This window comes from Mastacembelus armatus, chromosome 18, assembly GCF_900324485.2.
Source record: "Mastacembelus armatus chromosome 18, fMasArm1.2, whole genome shotgun sequence".
Classification (NCBI taxonomy): domain Eukaryota; kingdom Metazoa; phylum Chordata; class Actinopteri; order Synbranchiformes; family Mastacembelidae; genus Mastacembelus; species Mastacembelus armatus.
Window position 1 is genome coordinate 12276486 of NC_046650.1, and position 23358 is coordinate 12299843.

At 38.6% G+C, this 23358-nt stretch overlaps 1 protein-coding gene across 1 annotated transcript; it reads right to left on the bottom strand.

Moving 5' to 3' along the window:
* Window positions 1–2453: 2453 nt before the first annotated feature.
* Window positions 2454–23355, bottom strand: rell1 (RELT like 1). The gene is made up of 8 exons (XM_026292408.2): window positions 23171–23355; window positions 18494–18715; window positions 15422–15493; window positions 12585–12639; window positions 8914–9162; window positions 7395–7515; window positions 5600–5643; window positions 2454–5498 (listed from the first exon to the last, which is right to left on the bottom strand). Exons 1-7 carry the CDS (start codon window positions 23199–23201, stop codon window positions 5608–5610), a joined length of 786 nt encoding a protein of 261 aa, XP_026148193.1. The 5' UTR covers window positions 23202–23355; the 3' UTR covers window positions 2454–5498; window positions 5600–5607.
* Window positions 23356–23358: the final 3 nt, after the last annotated feature.

The window sequence follows — 23358 nt, forward strand, 5'->3', positions numbered from 1 at the left end:
GGAGCACGAAAACCACAAAACCTGACACCAAGAATGATTGAACAGGCAGAGAAATCATTTATACGAGCGAAAAACAGGCAGTGAATGAATGCTGACGTCCCAGTGTAAAGGCAGGAGATCTTCCCCTCTCTATTGACTATTTGTTTCCCATTATATAGGTTACACTTTACTGTTACTGTCACTCCGCTGCCTCGCAGTAATCAATTTACCTCGCCGTGCCTGAAGATAACACAAAAGTAGTTTTTTGTTCAAGCTAATTTGTGCCACAACCTGCTGTGTGCTGAATGTAGATTGAGCGTATGTGGACAAATAAAGAGCACTTGTGTGTCAGATTCCTTCATGTTGTTTTTATTAGGTCCATTAGGCAGCTGGCTGTAGAGAGTCCCTGAGGTGTGTGCGCTCGCTTTAACATGTTTGTTTTTCTCGAGGCTTTGTTGGAGTTAATGGTGTCACCCTTAATTTGGCATGCACACACTGTCTTGTCTCAGAGGTACAGATAAGACTGTACTTAAGGAGGAAATAATCACTTAAAACAGGATTATATGACCTTGTTAACTTGAAATGTGTATGTACATATAAACATACACAAGGCTGGAGTCATACTGGAAATAGGGATTTTCTCTGAATGTTTCCTGGTTCTCTACTACACAGGGCAGACGTCGGTGTCAACAACCTGCCAGGCTTCTAGATGTTGATTTTACCTCTTACTGTCCTGAAAAAGCCATTACTGTAAAACTCAATACACAGTTTTGACATTAAAAGGCATCTTTCACCTTAAATATCTGAGAAAGACTCCAAATTAGTTCTCCTCTTGTTGGAAATCAGCTAATGTTTCACTCTGGTTAAATATTAAATCTCATGGCTGGAAACTGAATTTGATCCTTTTGTTTGTTTGGAGGTTTATCCTAAAATAAGACAGTACATAAGATTCAAACTGAGAAAACTCAATGTCAGTGGCCCTGAAAACTGCATTAATGGCTAACTAAAATGAACTACACTGTAACCACAAAACTATTTATAGTGTATTGGATTGAGCAAAGGTGCGTTTAATTGCTTTTGAGGTTGGCTTTTCCACTGTGAAAGATTAAATGTCTTGTTTCTACTTTCAGAAGTTACAGGATAACTGTGGTTAAGATCCTGCACAAGCCATTTCGCGGTTTCGGCTGCCTTCTCAGTGTCCACTTTTTGAGACGCATAAAACATTTAGGACAGTGGAGTCACACTGTTTGAGTTAAAGAGAGGTGGGCACTCAGCCATTTTAGAAGGTCACTGCTTTTACTGCCCTGATATAGTTCAAAGGTGTTAAACATTGACTAGACTTCCTCCCTCTGGTCCCAAATGTTTCCCTAAAAACATTTTTTTCTTCCCCTGCATCAGAGCCCCATCCTCATGGCTGATAGCCAGAGACAAAGATAATATGTAGGGCACTTAGCCTAGCACCAGTATTGGAGCCCTGTCGCCTGGAGGCCTGAATAATTCAGTGCCTGAGATAAATTTACTGCTTATGAAGTCATGCAAAAGAGACAGAACAGAGCTTTATTATAATCTATACCTTTTTATATGCGTAACTAATTTCCTTGTGGAATTTAAATTGGCTTTAATCTAATAAAATGTAGTGTGAGAAATCTTTCACAAAACTGGTGACACTCTTTTGTTTTGTGTGTACAAACTAAAGCAAACACATATTCATGCAGCAGGAGTCAATATTTGCACCAGGTCCTTGTGGGTGTTTACTAATGTCCTGTACCGTCAACTGCATCTTTCTAACAGGTTCAACACCGTGAAGTCATGATATGTGTGTGTTTAGAAAAGGCAGGTTTGCTTTGAGCTTCCAGCCATGGGAGGGTGTCGATGCCTTTCGCACTGTGTGTAAATGTTGCCCGGTCCCTGTCAAAACACTGAAAGTCAATTCTCCCTGTCAAGTGACACCAGCAACAATGACGAGTCACCCAGACAGCTTGTGTAATCACACACTTGCTGTTGTTCAAGGTGTTTATGTAATTTACTGAATTAATAACCTCGATTGACACTTTTAAGCTGTTTTTAAGATCAGAAATGGGCAAGTCAGATACTAAAAACTTGTATCCATCACTTAAACCATGTCTTTGCATGGGTGAAACTGATAAAACCCAGAAGGTCGAGAGTTATTGATGGTTAATCCTCTGTCGTCCACATCGGCTCAAAACACCTCTCCATCTCCATCTCATCTCCATTATCTGGAAATAATATGAGACTGAGCCAGAGGTCGTCGGCGTACCTACTTGAGATGAGTAAGACAAATAATCTTTTCATTATGGCATGAAAAGTGAGAGAAGGAGAAGAAAGAGGGTGGAGATGTGAGCGAAGGAAATGAGAAAGATGAAGATGGATGGTGCAGTGAAAGGAGTGAGAAATTAGCCTGTTGGACACAGAATCTTATCACTCTGTCTTAATGATTATACTTTCTGGTTAAATTATTTCCAGTTTGATATGCTAGTCACCTTTATTTTCTTTGTTCTTTCATTATACAACAATAAAAACAAAACAACTGGTCCCAAAATATGAACAATAAAGTATGTTTTAAAAGAATGAGGCACAAAAAAGTGACATTCATAAATACCAAGATGAAACAAAACATGTTTAAAATATATTCTGATCTTAATGAAGTTCGTTAAAGGGCTACTCCGGCAATTTAACATACTCCCATAAAAGTGATTCAAATCAAAAAAAGAGCATCTGAAATACTTAAGACTTGTTGTCTAGTACAGGCTAAGCTCTAAAATCCTCTCACAGATCCTACATTTCCCACAATGCATCTTTTCCTTACACCACCTGTGCCTGGTAAACATCCACATCTGTCAAACACTACACCTCAAATTTGTGGCAAAGGCGTTGCTGAAATGTACTCTTCTGGACTAGTGCACTGACCCCCAAGTGTGAAACTGACGGAGTTTCCCTTTAAATAGTAGTCTGCCTTTGAGACAACATACATCCATATTAAATTTGGTTCGCGCTTCATGGATTTATCCAGGATATATTTTGATACATAAAAATATTGGGCAACAAACTTCTTATTACATTGTCATTTTGTGATGGAAAAAAAAATAATGCTCTGATTGTTTAAGAGGAATTTCTAGTATTTTTTAACCTCCATCTAATTCATAGTGAGGCCATTCTGACTACAGGTCATGCTGACTTTGCCCTGATAAACTCATTTTTGTTCATACTTCTGTACATGCTTTCATCTATGCATCTCCTTTGGTCAGATATGACTGCAAGACACCTGTTCCAGTCCAGAAGGGGACAACACACCTGGAGATGGTTGGTAACTTCTAACACAAGAAAAAAAAAAAGGTGTTGTGCACCTAACACTTTCTAAGAGTTCTGGTGTAAGTAGCTGCCACCATCACTGGGAACAAAGACCATTAATGGAGATATCTGCAGACCACGACTTGTCATTGTTACAGGTGGAGGACCTTTGCAGCATGACTCGGGGTCAGAATGGCCACATAGCACACTATGACAAATATTAAAAAATACTGGAATTTTCCTTTAAAAATGTGAAGTAATAATTACAAATAATGTTTTTCATTAGGATGTGGTACCAACACACTTTTGCATCTGTCTCCCGCACGCACGCACGCACGCGTACACACACACACACACACACACACAAAGATTTAAAGTCAGACTGTCAGGTCAACTTCAGCATGATCATGACTGAACAAGTAATTCTTTCACTGTATTGCTCCCCACAACATCGGATTACTGAGTCTGTAAACACTAACTGAATGACAGCATGTTTCCTGCCCTTCACTTTAACAGAGTCATGCATGTGGACACACAAAAGGCACCGCTGATTAAAAAATGTTAAGGCTTACAACCTGGTGGAGCAAATGACAGGAAAGTCAATTTTGCAGTATCAGCTCTTCACGGCTTACTACAATGACGATGAATGAAAAGGCAGCTCAGGGTGAGATGTGATAAATCCAGACTGAGTTAAAATAAGGAGCTTCATTTGGCTTAAACTGGTTAAACGTCCTTTCAGAGATACGAACATGACAAGATTCATCTAAAATGAATCAGAAATAGCAATTTGCCTTGAGGTTCATTGAATGAGAATATGTCTTTCACTCATCACCATAAATCCATTTAACCAACCAATATGATATGTTTAAACTTGGAGTATCAGCAATTAGGAGCTGCACAAATGAACCCTTTTTATATGGGCAGCTGGTTAAATGACATCAGATGTGCTTGTGACAAACCCACAGGATTTCTCTGCAGTTCAGAGCTCTAACGAGCATTTTAGCGTCTTTCATCTCATGATTTTGGTTTCACTGCCTACGGTGTGACAATGTTGGTACACTCTCACGCCTCTCGGAGCAGCAGGCAGCTGTTTTTGCTGAAAACTGGATAATACCTTAACATGTGGCAGCACACAGACAATGTTAGCAACTAGCTGGAACACTCAGCAGCTAAAAGGCCAGATATTTTCACCAGGAGGTAACAAAAACCAAAACAGAGTAAAAAAAAGAGTTAATACTGGACTTAAATTCACCATCTGAACTACAAATACATGCTAATGTTTCACCTTATCAACTGCATAATGAAATATACAACATTCTGCAAACAATAATATGCCAGTGCTGTATGTCCAGCTTGTGATGGTTAAACATAAATGACTGCAGCTTTGGGGTTTGCTGTCAATTTCAAAACATCACTGTCACTTATGGTTTTAGCAGAAAACATTCACTGGGCAGCCTCAACGTTAGAGCTCATTTGTTATCTGACCCAGAATAGCACATGTTCTTCTTTAGAGGTCCATCAAAGGACCAACACAAAGAAAAACAAGATTATCCATTTGAAAAGCACGGTGACCTTACATTGTGCACTGTAAGGATGCTTAATCATGCTGACAACAGGGAACACTTTGACATCATGTTCATGCCATTACAGGATATGATTAGAGTTGTTTCCTATTATCACATCGACTGATGCTCCGGTCTGCTTCCCGGCTCTGTAGCTCCTATATCAGTTTGTTCCTTCTTCCTGCTTGGGAATGACCTATAGCGTTATCTCACACTGGCTGTACCTGTTTCTAGGGGTGGAGTTTTTCTTTAACTTGGCATGCAAAAAAATCTTTTTTTTCCCTCCACATACAAAACCATGTAAAAACATCATGGACACATTGGCAAGTTGAATAATAAGGCCATAGTTCAGTTCACTGGGAGAGCCCTGGTTAAAGCTTTCTTTGGCATAAAGCAGTTGTCCTGCTTATACACCATTTGAGCAAGGCATTACTGTAAATCTATTTCAGGAGGTAAAAGAGTTTATCTTTGTTAGACACACTTTATCTCCTTCTACTTAAAGAGCCACAGTCTTCATCAGCAGCAACTTTCACTACCTGTGTAGTGGGAATGGGGAGAGATGATCCTCAGATCGACCCTGGAGCTTCTTGTTCCTCCTGTGTCATTTGAGTTTAAAAAAAAAGTGTCCAAATGTTGCTCCTCCCTTCCCTTTAGAAAGATGTCAAGTTAGTGATCACACGGTTAATTATATACACTGATATATTTGAGAAATGAAAATGTGTGCAGCTGATTGAAATATGCAGTTTTACCTGGTTTTCTATCGTTTCTCTTTGTCTAAGTTGTGCGTTTGTACCTGTTAGAAAGAAGATTATTTTGATTTAAGTTAATCAGTTTTCAGAAAGTTGAGTGTTCTGCCACACAAAAGGTTTGTTTATTTTTTTGGGCTGAAGGCATCATGTTTATTCTCACAGTCAGCAGATCAAAATGACAAACAGATGTTTAAATGTTTTCTAAAGCCTTTGTATCATCTGTAAACTCTCCTCCACCCAAAAATAAATGGGTTGTGAGACTAATAAATCCTGGTAAATCCAAAGTCCCTTGTCCCATTGTCTAAAGCTACAACTCTAATATATCATATTTAATGAGCCTGAATTTCGAGATCTGCTCAGGAATTTTAGGGTAACTGGCAATCGAACTCTAACAAAACCCAGGGTGAGTTATTCTGGTATTATGTTTTTTAGTAACTTTCTCAAATAGTTTCAAAATATGGCCCAACATAAGCAAGTGAGTGGACGACAAAGTAGACCAGTGACAAGGAGGAATAAGCTGCCACGTTCTGGCTACACAGTAAACACATGAAAACCCAGAATATCACCAGACTTAGCCAGTAAAACAAGCTCTACAGTGCTGCATAACTAAACAGTAAACTGGGGAATGAATGGAAAATGACTGTGTATCAACATTAAATGTGAGTATCAGGCAAGCACCTCTGATCATTCATATTTACCTGAATTAGTGAATTTTCCTTAGACACATTAATAAAACTCTAAATATATACAATACCATAAACACGTCATTGAGTGACAGGCTGCAGCATGTGCACACGTGTTGCTGTTTTTTGTTAGTCTCTAAAGTAAAAACAAATTTCTGTGTTGTTTTATAATTGTTGGTCTAAACCAGAGACGTGCAGCTTCTGTTTTTCCAGTGTGTCTGTGGTGTACTTTGCTTCTGTATGTTGTTTGACTACTCTGTGCAATTACATTTGACCTGATTTGACTTCAGTTTCAATGCAAACATGAATGTAATGTATCACTGTAGATGGCATTTTAGTCACATTTCTTCCTGCAGTTTTTACATTACAGTTTTGGGTGGAAACAGCCTATTGATTATCAGTCAGTCAATCAATCAGCAGCTGTTCTGATTAACAATTTCTTTAACCCATTTTAAAAAATATATCTAAAAAAAGAAAAACTAATAAACACAACCTAGTTCAATTCTGTTGATTTTTCTGAGATGATATTAAAGTGAATCCTGTTGGGTTTTGGACAGTTGTATTATTTAAGAAAACTTTTTAATCAATAATGAAATCATCTTGAGTTGCAAGCCTAAGAGCTATCTATTACTTTCATTATGAATTAATGTGGAGATTGCTCCATTGATTAATTCTTTTGGCTATAAAATGTCAAGAAATAGTAAAAAAAAAAAAAGACCTTAATAATTTCCCTCAGCCAAGGTGACATCGTCGAAACACATTATCCCACCAACAGCCCAAAACAATAAAATATTAAAAGTTTACTCTCATATGATAAAGTAGAGCATAAATTCCTCACTTTTTAGCCTCTCAAACTGGTGACTGCTTAAAAAAAAAAAATGGATCAATTATCCAAATAGTTGATAAATTAACTTTTGGTCCCAGCTCTAATATAACAAATATATTAAAACCAAGCCATAATATTTTCGGGGTTTTGAGATATACAGTAGTATCTCATGCACATTAAGACATTTAAGCACAGAGTAGCCATTGATCTACATGCATGTATATAACAATTCCCTATTTATGCACACAGTTTGAGGGAAGACAGAAAGAAAGACAAGGATACAGACCGCAGTTGTCGTGCGGTTCTTGAGCTCCACCTCTGTGGGTGTTGTAGAGACACTCCTGTTGGGGTCAGTTAGCAGAGTCCGCCCCTCCCTGATTGGTTTTTCACACTTTGTCACACGGAACCTGAGAAAAACAAAACAAACAAAAAAAAAAAAACACAATGATAATAATATATATTAAAAAAAAAAAAACACACACAAGGAATATGTTTTTGCAGCAGAGTCGGCTCATTAAGACAAACTTCTGTTCATAAATGGGGACAGCACAGGCTGAAATGATGAGGAAAAACACAGCACACAAATTCTTCCAAGAAAGTTTTAAAAAGACTCCCAGTGTGAATTATTTTTCTAGGTCAAAACATAACAGAATTTAGCCAACCAACTTTCCTGTTGAGTTTTTTTTTTCACTTTGTCAACAATATTCCTACTGTATGCAATATAAATAATCTCTTTAAATAAGATGCCATGGCTAAATTCATACCGTTGAATATAAACTCAGTAGGTATTAGCTATTCTCATTTGTGCCACAGCTGGATCCTGCTTCTACGTCACACTCCGTATGACTCTCACTCACCTAATCTTTACACCTTTCTTATCCACTGATCCACTCAATGGTGGCTACACGCACGCATGCACATACATACACACACACACACACACACTCCAAAGTTTTAATTAAATCAGCAAATGAATATTCGTATCCTGGTCATGCTGACCCTCTGCGTACACGGCCATTCATCTGGGTGTGCAAATGAAAAGAAACCTCTCTGCATCCCAATCAGCTTGTAGCAGGACATTAAGGATGAAGTTGGCTGCATGACTGGGATGAGGGTGCATTCTTTCCTTTATTCACTAGTGGATTTAAAAAAAAAAAAAAAAAAAACATCTCGTGGACAAACAACATGAATTGTGAGAGATTTTCTGCATAGTGGCAGTATACTGCCAGGGTTGTTCTCTGAAACCTGAAACCACTTTAAAGCTCTGGAAGGCACCACAGAACGAGTCCTGGTGTCTCTTTTGTTGATCAAAAATAGAGACTTTTTCCAAACAATGACATAATCCAAATATCCATTGCAGTCACGTTTTCAGTTTTGTGAGAACCACTGTTTGGTCTGTTTTTAATAGTTTTTTTTTTAAACCACAGAGACTAACCACCGACGCTTCACACTAAGTCTAACACTGCAGCCTCTATTTCCCAGCCTTCACCCAGACAATCCACCTGGGTTTGTTCCAGGTCGCTAGTCTGGTGTTAAAGTACACAGCAAACCTAACTTGTATAATTAAGTGTGGATTTTCCAGTGGCAATTATTTAGAGTTAATGTTTGATTGGTAATGTTGTGCGTACTAATGTGCGTTGTGCCTCTGAGGCAAAATGTCTAAGTTTTAATTTACCTCTGCTAATTAAATCACCTTGTGTGGCATTATTCTAAGAAATATCTTTGTAAAGGAGCAAAAGCTCTCCTTTTTGTTCTTTCCTCTTTGACACATACAAACACACACAGACACACATACACCTCCCCACCTGCCCACAGCTAGGACTGTGACCTCTCCTTGATGGCTGCGGCGCTGCTCTGTTTTACGCTGCGATGGTTTCCTCATGAGTGGCCATTTCTTCTGGTTGCAGCGGCTGCAGATGTTCTTTTGGACATCCAGGCCCCCGATGGTGTGCAGGTGGTTGCAGGTGTGCTTGGCGGCTCCTGGGGATGCACCTGGTGATAACGGAGTCATCGGCGGGGTCGGGGTGCCAGGGGAGGAGGGGGTGAGAGGAGGACTGAAGAAGAAGAATCGAAAATTAATGACATTTTTAACATTCTGCTTGACACAATTATTGTTAAAATATTACACAGAGTATACAATTAAACAGTCATTTTGATATGAGTGTAATAAAGCTTACTGCTCAATACTATATGTTATTATGATGAGCAGAGTAAAAGCAAAATATCATAAATTAGCCCCTGAAGAACAATTATACATCAAAAACAAAATAAGCCAATTGGTATATCACACAACACAGATTACTACACAAAACCTGCTGTTTTAAGGATCCCCTGTCATATGTACAGCTTTGAGAAATGACCTACATTCAATCCAAAATATTTTTATTTCACAGAGAGAATTTCAAGCTCATTGAATTCTGCAGTGCTTCTTCTATCACAGCGTACTGCTGCAGAAATGACACATTAATATTTCATACTTCAACAAGGCAAAAACAATTACTGACAAGCTCTTTGAGACCAATCACTCTGAATGGCAATTATGTTTAAAGCAGTTTTCTGTTCCTCAGCAGGCAACAGCTGAGGTCTAAGACCCCTGAATTACACACGAGACTACTACAGATACCTGTATAAAAAAAAGTTATATATCACAACACATACCATGTCTCTACTGTTGAACAGTATTACAGGAGTGTTAACAGGCACTAATTCATTGGTCTGTCTGCTCTCACACATCTTTCTTGTAGAATGCAAAGCTTTTCTGCTCACCGACATCAATATACTATATACAATATGTATTCCTGTGAATGTCTCAAGAGACCAGCAGCATAATGAGTCCAATAATGAGTGTAGAGGAGGTACCTGAGAGATGGATATTTAAGAAACTGGACTAGGACAAAGAGGGATGCAAAAGATACAATATGTGGACAAAATATTATACCCATATGTGTTATCTAAACATTTCACTCCAAAGCAATCTGTATTAATGTGATCATACAAAAGGCTCCACTTTTTTGGATTCCAGATTTTGAATGTGGCCGCAGGAGTTTTAGTGAGGTTGGACACTGGATGATAAGGTCTGGCTTGCAGTGAGCGTTGCACTTGATGCCAATGCAGGTGAATGAGGTGAATGGTGCATAAGGTGAATGGTGCTCTGTGAAGGCCAGCAGATTTCTTCCACACAAAACATGGCCAATAATTTGTGTATTGGATGTTGTCACACTGAAACCAGGAAGGACTCTTAATCAATTGTCCACTTTTGTCTAGAACACAGTCTCTCCTAGATGTTTTTTATCCCAGGAATTTTGATCTTGGCCCAAAGAAGGAGGAACAGACATGACAAAGGAGAGCTAAATTGATGTGAACCGAGAAATCTGTGGAGAGGAAAGGGGACAGAGGGGTGGTAGATAGGTGGAGGCTGGATTGTTGATGGGGAAGGGAGCAGCAGTGAGCAGAGCAGGGAAGTTAAGTCACGAATCTGGAGAGGCAGATAGCGAGCCCTGGCTACACTACAGTCACTCTCCTCCTTATAGCCTCTCTTCATCCCTCTCTTTATTCCTCCTCCTCCTTCTGCCTGTCTGTCTGTATCACTCCCCCTCAAGTGTCCCATAAATTACCCCGGCCAATACCTCCCCCACCCCATTCCTCCATCTCTAAGTGAGCCACTGGCAGGCTGCCCAACCTGGCTGAGAAAAACATATGAAGACTAACAGCAAGAGAAAGACTGGGTTCTACAAAGAGCAATTTGGAGAAAAATGAAGAGAAATGAGAAAGAAACAATGGGTGGAAATATGTGGAAAAAAAGATTTAGAGAGAGCAGGGAAGAAGAAGGAAGACACATGAAAGTGACACTGGGGAAATGTGTGCAGTTTCAGATTTCTACAGATTTGTTCCAGGACACCCAATGTGACTGAGCAGAATATTTCAAGACCTAATCCTACGAAGAGGCAACGCTCCTACCGTTTATCCACACCGTTTCTTCCCAACAACAGAGCAGCTCCCCTCTCTTCTTCTGTCTCCTTTCCTCCCAGAACAATATGCAGCAGGACAAGGAAGATGACAGGAGGAGAGAGAGGGGAAAACATACTCTCCAACTTGATTTAGACAGACTCCACTACTGGCACAAGCATCTCCTCCCCCTATCTGTCCAACTCACTCTCCCCTTATCTCAGCAGCAAAGCAGCACTACACTTGCTCATTTACTCTGCTTGTTCCTCCGTACGGATGAATGGTAGGATGAAGAGTGATGATATCTAATCTCTGAATCGAACCATCAGCTCCTGCTCTTATGCTGCAGGGTCATTTCAAAGTGACAAGCCCACAGCCTTTGATTTGAGATGTGAATGCCAAAATGCGAAAGGGCCATTGAAATCAATTTTAAGGGCAATAGATTTAATGCTAATAAAAGGATTCTGGTCATGAGATGCAGACTCTCTATTGAATGTTACTGTTGCCACACAGCACAGGATTCTCACTTCTGGAGAGCGACTATCACTAACTGCTTCTATGTCAGCTATAGACAGCAGCTCCATGGGTAGGTCCTCAATATGTACATGATGGCTACACAACTTGATCTTGTGCTAAAAAACAGAGCCTAAAGCTAAAAGGTCTCAGCATCCACACCAGTTAATTTGTTTGCAAGACATGGAAATAAAGAACATCTTATACAACCATGGTGAGCTCGTTATTTCTGATATGATTGGAAAAAACAGATTCACGGGCTCTTCATCTGCTTAGCATTTTGTTTTCTAAAACAGTAGGTTTCATTTTTAACAATACAAGAGAAAAGACTTTTTGCACAAGAACTGTTGTGTGAATGTAACACTGGATAATGAGTTTAGTTGCTGGAGTGTAAACGCCCCAAATATGACAGAAGGAAAGCACAGGTCCTTGCAAGTGAGAAGCTGAAGTCAACACTGGTACTTTTGCATTATAAAAGATACATTTTTTATAATTATCAATACAGTATCATAACAATCATCTGGCAATCAACTAATGCATTAATGAACTAATTATGGTGCTGATTCTGACAATTTTGAGAACACAGAGGTTGCCGTGTCAGACTCATAGTCTCTCAGTGTATTCTGGCCAGGAACCCAATGAGGAAACATGTCAACAACTGTGCCCAATATGCTTTAAAAAAAAAAAAAAAAAAAAAAAAATCTCACAATACACTGATATGAGGCACAGCTGCATTTCAGGAATAGTCCCCAGCTGCATGGCCTCAATCAAACGTTGCCAATCTGGAAAACTATCAGAAGAGAAATGTGCCCTGATTGCTCTGACTGCTCTTTTCCAGCCCTGGCTACTCTCACTTCAGTCACACCAACAGGCATTCACGGAGGCTTATGGTGCCATCTGCTGGCTGAGACTGTTAACACAGTTGACCTCTGCTCAATTTAAAACCAAAAGCCTTTGTCAAAAACATGATTTGGAAGAACCTGACCTCTCTCTCACAGCAATGTGAAAAGACACTTACCCATCAGAATCAATGCTGTTTTGCGTAAGCATGGCTTTCAGGGCGGCTGAGTTTGCTGCAGGAGGAGAGAGAGAAAGTTACACACTTGTACAGACAGAAGAAATTAAGAAAGGGAGGGAGGGAGAGATGAAAGTCGTGTTGGGAATTAGTGAAGAGAACACTTCAGTGACTTCAAAAGTAGAGCGCTTATTGAAAGACAACTACAACAGATTAACTCCTTAACACAATTAATTGGCACATCACATGCAGTTACTGAACACAATTACTGTAGACAGAATCTCAGGGGAACGTGCCAAACTAACTTTTCAACTTTTAGTGCTCATGAACAACAACTACAGATTTACATAATTTGCTGCCAGACTCAGATTTCCCTATGGCCTGGCCCTGATGCATTTACTGACTTCATGAGCTGAGACAGAGAGATGACCTAGTATGTGAAAGTAGTGATTTGATGGAATGATTCCATGCAAACATGCACAGACATGTGACTCAATCTACTGTTGCTGTTATCATCCTGTATCAACCTCGAAACTTTGACTTTCATTGCTTGGTAAGTAAAACATGGAGAAAAGTTTGTATTTGAAACGAAGCTGGTTACAGAAAGAAGATTCACGCTAATACTTGTTTTAAATTAACAGCTATTTTGTAATGTATTTCTGAATTTGTTTTGTTTTTTTTACTTCTGCAGAAACCTGACCAAAATATAATTTAATTGGTTTTTTTTGCAAATACATATGTGAGGTTACAGTGTCAGAACTGAAAGCTTCTTTAGCCTCTGAACCACAGAAATGTGGCCACATGGCTTAAAAACCGTGCAAACATTTGTAAAATGTCCTTCTGGTATTTTTACATTTGTTGACTAACAGTGTTACACAGTCATTTAATGGAAACAAAAATGACTGTGTCAGCATTGGGATGTCTTTATTTGGGGATTTTCTGCAGATGGCAGTCTTCACTCATAAATGCTACTATGCTACTATACTTTGCCAACTACAGACTGCTTCATCTGTTTAATTTATACACAACTCCTGTTACTGCTGCTAGAAAAGTTAAATGCAAAGTTCACTTCCTTTAAAAAATGTGTCTAGGTTGGAGGTTGAAAGCTTGTAACAATATAGCCTCATAAGCTATGGAAGTGTAGTATCTTATAATGCAGAGTAACCTCATTGCAGAAACCTGGAACCACATCATGTGTCCACATTGACAATGTGTGGGTGAGTCATGGGTAAAAGACTCCACCTCCTATTCTACGAAAAGAAGTGATGAGTCAGATCACAACTTGCTTCTTCAGGGACAACACAATAGAAGACAGTACACTACGGCATTTATAGCATATGTTAGTCATCTGGATACGATATGAAGGAGAGTTTAGACTGCACTACTTAAATCAAATGTAAGGAATGGATTTTCACAGATAAGCAGCACCACCTCGACGTCAGACTTCAGTATATCAAACCTGTTTATCTATTCTCCACGTCAACAGACCATGACATTGATAGGTTTCTGTATTAGGAGTGCCATTATCTTATTTTATACATGAACAGTGGTAGCGCTTTATTTTAACCTGCCTGTTTACTGTCTCTAAAAACTATAAAACTTCAATCCTATAACACATTGCAGCATAGATATAAATAGATGAGGATATTTTAGTCTTCTCCATATCCTAAACAGCTGTTGCAGCGTACAGTAATATTTACAATATAATTCAAAATAAGCTAAAATGGAATTCAAGACCGAACCTGAAAGATATCCTAGTGTCAAACAAAATGCAATCCTTTTCTTCAGTAGCTCTAAAAACAAAGGAAAGGCATTTGTAAACATGTTTATGAACTATTCATACTAATCTGATTAAACTGCCTGTGTCCCTGTTTGAATAAAAAAAACTTAAATGACCTGGTATAAGAGAAGTGTTGTGATCAGGAAGATTGCTTGTTTATGATGCCACCATTTACTTTAGAGGAATTATGTAATTAAATAATAAATAAAAACTCTTCATATTAGAAACTACGACATAACAATACTGTGTAAACCATCATTATCATATTTCACCTTAAATCCCTTCACAGTGGCCAGTTTTTTTCTGATGACTAATTTCCACAGAGATCCTCATTCCGGAGCCAAAGTTTTCTGAGATGTGTCACACACACAAACTGATCCTACTACACAGAAACTGACACACGTCCTTCCTGAACAGCGTGGGACAGTGCCAAAAATAACAATGTTGTACTAGCTGAACCTACTTGGATACTGAGGGCTGACCAAGGTCAACTCCCTGTTCAAAGACCTTCAGTATGAAACATAAGACACTGAATGCTGCTGTGTTGAAACGTATCTACAGGCTGTTTTAAAAATACCCATACCAAACAAATGGGGAAGCACAAGTACAATGTGTAATCAACAGCTATGGTTGCAGTAACACCAAAATCTGCTATCTGAAATTTACTCAGTGTTGCCGAAAGCTGGAGAGGACAAGTAATAATAGGTAGGGTTGTACACATAACCTTCAGGAAATAGCATGGCTAGCAATCTAACAGCACTTACATTGATTACAGTGAAAAAAAAAAAAAACATTTCTTCTCTGATGCACTGTGCAGTGGAAAAACAAGATTATGAAAATATTTTATTTCCTGCAGGAGTTCACTTTCAGCCTGTCTCTCAAAGAGTCTGGACATTTCAAGGGTCAAAACTTGACCATATCAAACCAAAATATCTATTTTAAAGTGAATGTGTCTTTCCCCATTCCAAACAGACATGAACAGAAAGTGAATTTTAGTCCGGCCACACCATTAGGGTTTTAAAGGTGGTGCATGAAGTTAATTATGTATATCCACACATACCTTCATTTTTCATGATGTAATGGACAATCTGTCCGACTGTGTCATTGTTGTCACTGAAGGTGTCATTCATCTCTGCAAGAACAAGCACAAAACACAAACACTTGCGTTGGTCAGTGTGTAATAGGCATTCAGATCATAACAGAGTACCAGATATTATTTAACATGAGAGGCAAATATACCAATAGAAAGGCAGGTAGGGTAAACCATAACTAAAACCTTTTGCACATATAGTTTCACACTTTTAAAAGCACACAGGCATGGTTTAAATGCGCCAGCATCCATGGTTATTTGACAACATCCATGTTAAACAAGGTACCCATCAAATTTTAGAGTATTTAATATATATTACTGTGTTTTACTGTTTTAACTAGAATGTAGTCAATAAAAACCCACATCTTGGCTCATGGAACATTTTATTTAACTATTATTGTTTCAAGAGTAGATACTGTCTGGATTGTTGACTGCCCAAATATTAAATAAATTTTCTGTCATTTTTGTAGATTCTTAAAACTGCATTTCTCTTGAATCAAATTTTCATCTCCAAAATATAGTGCAAGTATAATCAGTATCATGTAATATTGTGACGTTATTGTTGCTCAGCCTGGCATGACACCCTCACATGTGCAAAAATTCTTATAAATGTGAAAACATAACTATATTTCCTCAAGACAGTGGATCAAATAGCAACAGCAAAGTAGAACATGAGCTCTTCTACTGAAGACACACCCCTGTAAGGCACTTCCTCTACTTTCCCAGTGATTGTTTCCGGAGTTTCTGCTCACTTCTGATAAACATTTTACTCTTTCATGTGAACCCGCTGGTAAATCACAGCTCATTTTAAGCAGTGACAATGTAAAGTGAACGTCTCACAGCTAATAAACATCACACGCAGTGTACAGGGCAAAAGAGACAAAAGCTGAAAGAAAGAACAGGAAACCTGGTCATTGTGAAACAAGCAGACTGGATCAAATGAATGAGGGAGGACAAAACACACAGCATTGTTTCTCCTCTGATCTTCAGTTTCAATGTCTGACACAGAAAAGGTAGGGCTGCTTGAGAGAGTACACATACATAGTAACAGACACACCAGGGAAAAACCCTAATAAACTCATGACTATTGCACTGCTAGAGGAGAGAATAAATTTAGTAACTAGCTTAACAAACATTATTTTCCAATAACTACACCAATGTTACAAATGCAGTAATAACTAATAGGATTCCACGGAGAAGCCAGGGCTTTGGCCAACATGGGAAATAGTGGAGACGTGACACACCAGGAGGAAAACTGTCGAAAAGTCTACTGCACGATAACAGATAAGTGAGAAAGGCAGATACCACAAACTCTCACCAATCTTTGGAGCAAAGTGTTAACGTTTCATTCTTTCCATTCTCAACATCTCCCATGTCTGTTACATACCTGATAGCCATCCAGTGATGCCAGAGGTTTCATGTCTGTACTAGGGAATTGGCAGAAGGAGAGAAAATTTCTCTGTGTGGTAAGATCACGTAGTATTTCTACACTTGATGAAACACATCAAGTGTAGAAAGGGGAAAATTAAGAGGAGTAAACCTTTCATCCTTTAGGAAGTTTAGAGCATCAACTAAATTCACAGAGGACGAAAACTCATCAGCTGCACAAATTCCATATCAATCGAGCATAATTTGCGTTTGTCATTATAAGTGAAGTTACACTGGGTCTATGCAGATTTTTTTTTGTTTCACCTCATTAAACACACCCCATGTTGAGTAAGAGATGTGTGGTGTGAAAGTCAAATGTCTTCCTCGTTAATTCCTAAAAAGGCAGTGGCCTTCTCTCATTGGAGGAATACAAATAAGTCACTGCCTTAAAAACTGCAAAAAGTGCAATCACCAATGAGGACCTAAAGTCACTTTGACTAGGATATTTCAGCTTATGCTTGTGATTGTGCACAGAGAAACACTGACAGCTACTGTAGAAACACACACAAGTCTATTATTAAAGTCAGGAATGTAGTACGGGCCTCTAAGAACTAGCAGACAGCTGAGAGCATCAAAATAATTTTTCCTTCAGTGTTAAAAAAACCCATACAGAACAATCACTAATTTACAAACCAGCATAAGAAATCAGCTCTTCTGTTTCATTTTTACTGAAAACGACCCAAAACTAGTGATTCGCTTGATAATACATATGTGTTAACATTTAACTTGTTTGGATTTTTCCAATATGTGACCTGCTGCTCTGAAGCAAATATTACAACATGGTAAGAGTGTTGAAATATGTGGCATGATAATGCATGAAAGTGACTAAAGCAGAATGGTACAAAGGAAGATATTAAACATATAATTCATAAGACTGTCAGAAAATCATTGATAATAGCCTCAGTGATTACTGTTCCATCTCCTACAGCTGTATTAGATTATTAGATTATAACCGACACAACACAAAGTGGCTTTTATTGTGAAGAAACCAAAGCACATGTGGTCACCAGAGTTAGTGCAGATAGGGACTGTTAAAGCAAAAGGTGTCAACAAAACAAGAAAGCAACCACTTCAGATCAGTTTGAGATGTTGCAGGGAGTCACGGAAGAAGAAGAAGAAGGAGTAGTCACAGTGAGCTGCTGGATGAACAGTAACAGACAACAAGCTGCACAAGTCCAATTCCTCAGCAAGGTAACCAAATACACCTACCACTACTTTGTGACAAAGCATTCGTACGATGTGCAGAATAACTTTTGATTGCAGGTGTGATGTATGTACTATGTATCTCTTTTCTTTGTATTAAAAAAAATGTTGTTTGGCTGCACTCTAAACGAACACACCAACAGGTCTGAGTAGCTGCTACTATAAAAGTAAAATGCCCCTCCCTTTAATCTCCTTAGAAAACCAGATGACATGACTGGTTGAGCAATACGTTTGGGTGCTGACTGAATAAAGATGACAGAAGGCTAAAAAAAAAAAAAAAAAATGACTACACAGATGTAATAAATACATGAAACTAATCCTAATTTTGCCAGACATTTCCAAGAATCGGCAACATTTTCATTTCAACACCTGTGAGTCTTTGAATTGCCTCAACTTCCCTTAGTTTCCTACCTCCACCGAGTTCAGGATCCTTTTCTTCTTCAAAAACCTCATCGTCGCCATCATCCTGGGCCTCAGTGGTGCACCGATAGCCTTTCCTCTTCAGCACGTGGCAGATCACTACCCCAAGCAAGCCCAATAGGAAGAAAACAGGCACCAGGACAAAAGCGGTGTAGTCTGCGTAGGCCTTTCCTGCTCCACCTCCACCTGAATCAGCAGTCGCATTCGAATTTGCTGGAGGAAAGAGAGAGACAAAGAGGAGCTGCATAAATGAGTTAACAAAAAAGATACTAAAACAAAAGTCGTCTAATTGGTTGAATAAAATATGGGGATTTTCAACCTGTAATTGTGTTGTAGAATTTCAATTTAGATGATTGAATATTCTTACAATTGCAATTTACAGTTTGGACTAAATGTCTTGAGACAGGTCAGGTCAAAGATCAGAGACTGTGACCATGTGATCAGCTATAGGCGAAAGCTCCCGAGCTGCTGGTGCACCACGTGGGACAACCCACAACAAGGCCACTGTTGTTTCCTTGTTCTCATCAGTGTAAGACAAGGAAAGTCAGAGCGAGACCGAAACAGAGAGAGATAATTCTCAGCTGTATCAAAATGAGATCATTTCAACTCTCTTGGCATTCTGAAATATATCACAGCACCTTTACTGTTCAGGGTTACAATTACACACCTAACTATGTCACCCAGTGCGTGACGGTGTTTGTGCTCATTTATTGTCCTAGTTCCATGGTGCATCACTGAACCTACTGATAAAGACCATTGTGTGCGCACACTGACCCCCCTATGACCGACTGTTGTGTCCATCTAGTGATGTCCTTACTAGTAGGCTGTCCTGCCATGATCCCATTTCTCTTCAAAAGACTCATAGTTAATCATGGGTTAACTAGAGGACGGTATGAAAAGTATTCTGAGACTACAGACTGGCAAATTGGTTAAATGCAGTTCATGCTGCCACGCTGTGTGAATCCAAAGAAAAAGGAAAAAGGCAGGCTGGCAATTTGTAGATATTTTTTTTTGGTGCAACTCTGTCAAATGCATATTCAAAACAAAACAGAGCTCAAGCTGACACCTGCAAATTGCTTGTTTTGATCAGTCAACAGTTAAAACCCAAAGTTGACAATGATATAAAAAGAGAGCAAAATGAGCAAATTCTCAAATTTCTAAATCAGATGCCAAGAACAGTCAATCAAATGATCATCTAATCCAATCAGAACTATTCCAAAGTTTTGTCAGCTCCTTGAACTTTTAATTGCTTTTTGTTCTTGAAATGCTCCTTGTGTTAACTTTAACTTTGGGATAAAAAAATATATATATAAGAAGTGATTCTGGGTATAAAAAGGCAATTTATAAAATGTTCTTAGTAACATAATTTCTAACCATTTCAGAACTAAACAGTTCCTCCAAATGATGGAAGGGTTCATGCAAAATTGACTTTAACAGTTAATAGATTTTACCCCCTTCAAGAGGGGCAGAAGTCTTTGCTTCTAAAAACAATAAAAAAACCATCAAATCCATTCAGCGAAACATCCTTTCGAGTGAAATATGAATAGACCAGCGTTGCTTCTGTGCTAGTTCAATTTCCGGTCATTTATTTAAGAATTTAACCTTTGAGAGGTTTTCAGGCTAAGCGATATTGATGTTTTGCTGCAACCGCCTTTTTCAATGATGTAAAATCAATCTCTTCAAAAACACACAGGGGAGAATGATTTATGTTCAGAATTATCTAAGATAATAATAACCTCAGAAACTGCTGTGAGACCATTTAACGGTGTATTTCAACTCTGCTAGTGTGTGATGGAACATTTGAATCATGCCCGTTCTTGCTAACACCCACTACCGTTTCGTGTGTAAGACCACTGACCACAAGACAATACAAAGCTGCTCAGAAAAAAATTATGTAAATCTTCTTCCTGCTAATATCTGCAGAAAGCCTCACTTACAAAAGGAAGTAGACTGTGTTTATCAACCAAACTGAGATTTTCTTTTTTAGTTTCCAGACAATCTATAACTTTCTAAGTCACTTCTTAGCAAATAAACCTTCATAATAGTATTCCAAGTGAAATCTAAACCAGAATTGGCTTCCAGACTTCGAAGGCTTCCAAACCATTTCTTTTTAGAGGCCGATGTCTTATCTGCACTCTGTCAGTAATCCTATCCTTAACTATTGTAAATAACAGCATTATACTCCTTCATCCAGTCGTCTCAGCTTCCTAGGAGAGGAAAAGCTCCACTTTTTATTTTCTCATCTTAGTGGCACTAAAGCACAGATTAAAAGCTCACTAAATGTTACTAGATAGCTGCACAAATGCAATCTAGCTGTAAATCTATAATGGTTTTATATGATAGTAAACACACAGTGAAAATGGTTTCATTTGACCACAACAACATTAGATCAGAATTTGTGGCCTCCGTTTCTACAATAAGTATTAATGGTCTAAAAGGCTGAATCTGTGTGCAGCTTAACCTTTCCTCATATTCAGGAAAGCATGAGCAACTAGGAAATCCAGGTCTTTGTTGTGCAAAAGGTGCTAAACTACATTCTCATACAGACCACTGAGCAATGAATTCAAATTTCACTCCAGGAACAAGGTAAATACTGCAACTATTTTGGAAGAAAGTATTCCTTGCTACATTGTTTGAAGGTTTAAGAAAACCTCCTATCCTCAAACATATTGTTCATTAAACACTTCTGACAGGACTACTTACTATTAGTAGTAAACAAAAAATAAAACGCAAGACATTTCTGTTTGACAATTTAACTTTATTACAGTGTCAACGGATCATAATATATGACAGTAATAACTATTTCATGAAAATGTATGGCACAAATAATCTGACTCACATTTAAAGCATAAATATGACAAAAGAGATCTGAAGAGAAAAACATTAAGTGAAGAGACCAACTTACTTAACTTCAGATAGTTTGGTTACTCTGCAGTAGTTCCAGCACCTGAACATGGTATTCTGTGATTTATAATTTCACCATCAATTATGTTAAAACTGTACAGAGTATAGTTGCATGGTTTCATGCAAATTGCTGCCTCCTTATGTGTTAGTGTTACTGGTCTGATATACAGTCAGGATATAAGTACTCTACTACGTTTGTAATTGTAAGTTATACATGTTTTTGCAAGAGATAATTTACTAATACTTCACATACTCAGACTTTCCTCCTAGCAGTTACTAAAAGTGTTTCCGTTGCATACTGTGTTTTGGGAACCTGTGTGTCCCCTCACAGCAAATGGTTTCTGCTTCACTGGGCTTTGTAGGTCATTTGACATGTGTGCCTGTGAAGATAAACAGAGGGCATGTTTATGGTGTGAAGACTGTAAATATTTTAAGCAAATACAATATGTATATGACAGAGATAAAAATAGCTATTTACCTGAGGAAAATGTGCAATCTCGGTTTCCAAGGTCCATTCCTTGCTTGTGGCTTCCACTTGAACGTGTTGTTTAAATTTTGTTTTAGACGCAGTTATTGACATAGTTCACAGTAGAAAAGCAGCTAAGCTGGATGCAAAGATGCCTGCAGAGCTGATGTGGAAGACCAGAAACACGGCCATCAGTGTTTGGAGCATGGATGTCGCGAGAACTGGATCTGAACTGAACATGTACAACCTTTTCACAGTTTCTCACTCAACCCATAGACTTTACACTGAGAAACCGTTTTCAGAAGTTTTACAAATAAGTTTTACAATTACAAAAATTCCATGGATTAAAATCTTCATAATAGAAAACGTAATAACCTTGTTATGTAGTTGGAGGTGTTCTGTCAGCAGTTACACAGATGTTTTTACAATCGTGGTCTACAGGGATTTAGATGTGAAAGCTGGCAGCTAGACAGAAACTCTCCTAACACACCCATGGTTTGAGGTGGCATGCAGTTTCTGCTTCACTGAAGATTACCTACTTAACTAAAATAACCTTAGAGACTAGAAACAAGTTAATTTTGTTTAAAGCATTTCAAGGGAGCAAGGTTAGGTTTGCCTTCTACATTATGTCTATTTTGAAGTTAGGTTTCAGATGTGTAATGGCTTTTATAAAGAAAAAATACAACGTAAGCTCAGATGCCGGTAAAATTCAGATTGTAGCAACGATTCTTGCAACGATTCAATTCACTAAAGTCTTGAAAAATGAGCAGGTTAACAAATGCAAACCCATTGATTCAGTTTAACCTAAATAAAAAAACCCTTTTGCAGCCTTTAACGCTGTCAGAACCACCACAGATGGGATGCACAATGAAACACCACAGGATAATAGAAAAATGTGCAGGTTTCACTGACACACACTTTCAACTGCTTGAAGATGTGTGAACACAGTCATTAACCACCTCGACAGTCAGAAAGGCAGTGACATTTTCATATCCAAACCTTTAACAGCTGCCAAGTAAGTTATTTTCCACCCTCCTACGCTGGCAGCACAGCTGAGGAGGCTGGAAATAATAAACTGGGAAAAATGAACTTTTCTGACAGATGAACTGCTACAGGCTAGGCTAGCTCTTAGCTCCTAGCTCTTAGCCCGCATTAATACCCTGGCGCCGCTGTAACTTAATTATCTGTTTTGAAAAACGATACGAAACTTTTCTGAGTAAAGGATGAGAAAAATGATGGACGACTCTTGACTATTCAACAGCGATACAGAATTCAAAATAAAAAGGCTGGAAACTTACACGAACCGGTGGTGGAGTTAACTTCTGCCATTAACAGCGAGGACCCCAGCTAAGCCGCGGGGCTGACGGGGATGTTGCAGACCCTGGACAGTCTCAAACCAGCCGTGGACAAACCAGCGAAAGGACTGAGCTCTGGCAGAAACGAGCGTCTTATTTCCTAGTTCCCAAAGAGCGGATACACCCTGCAC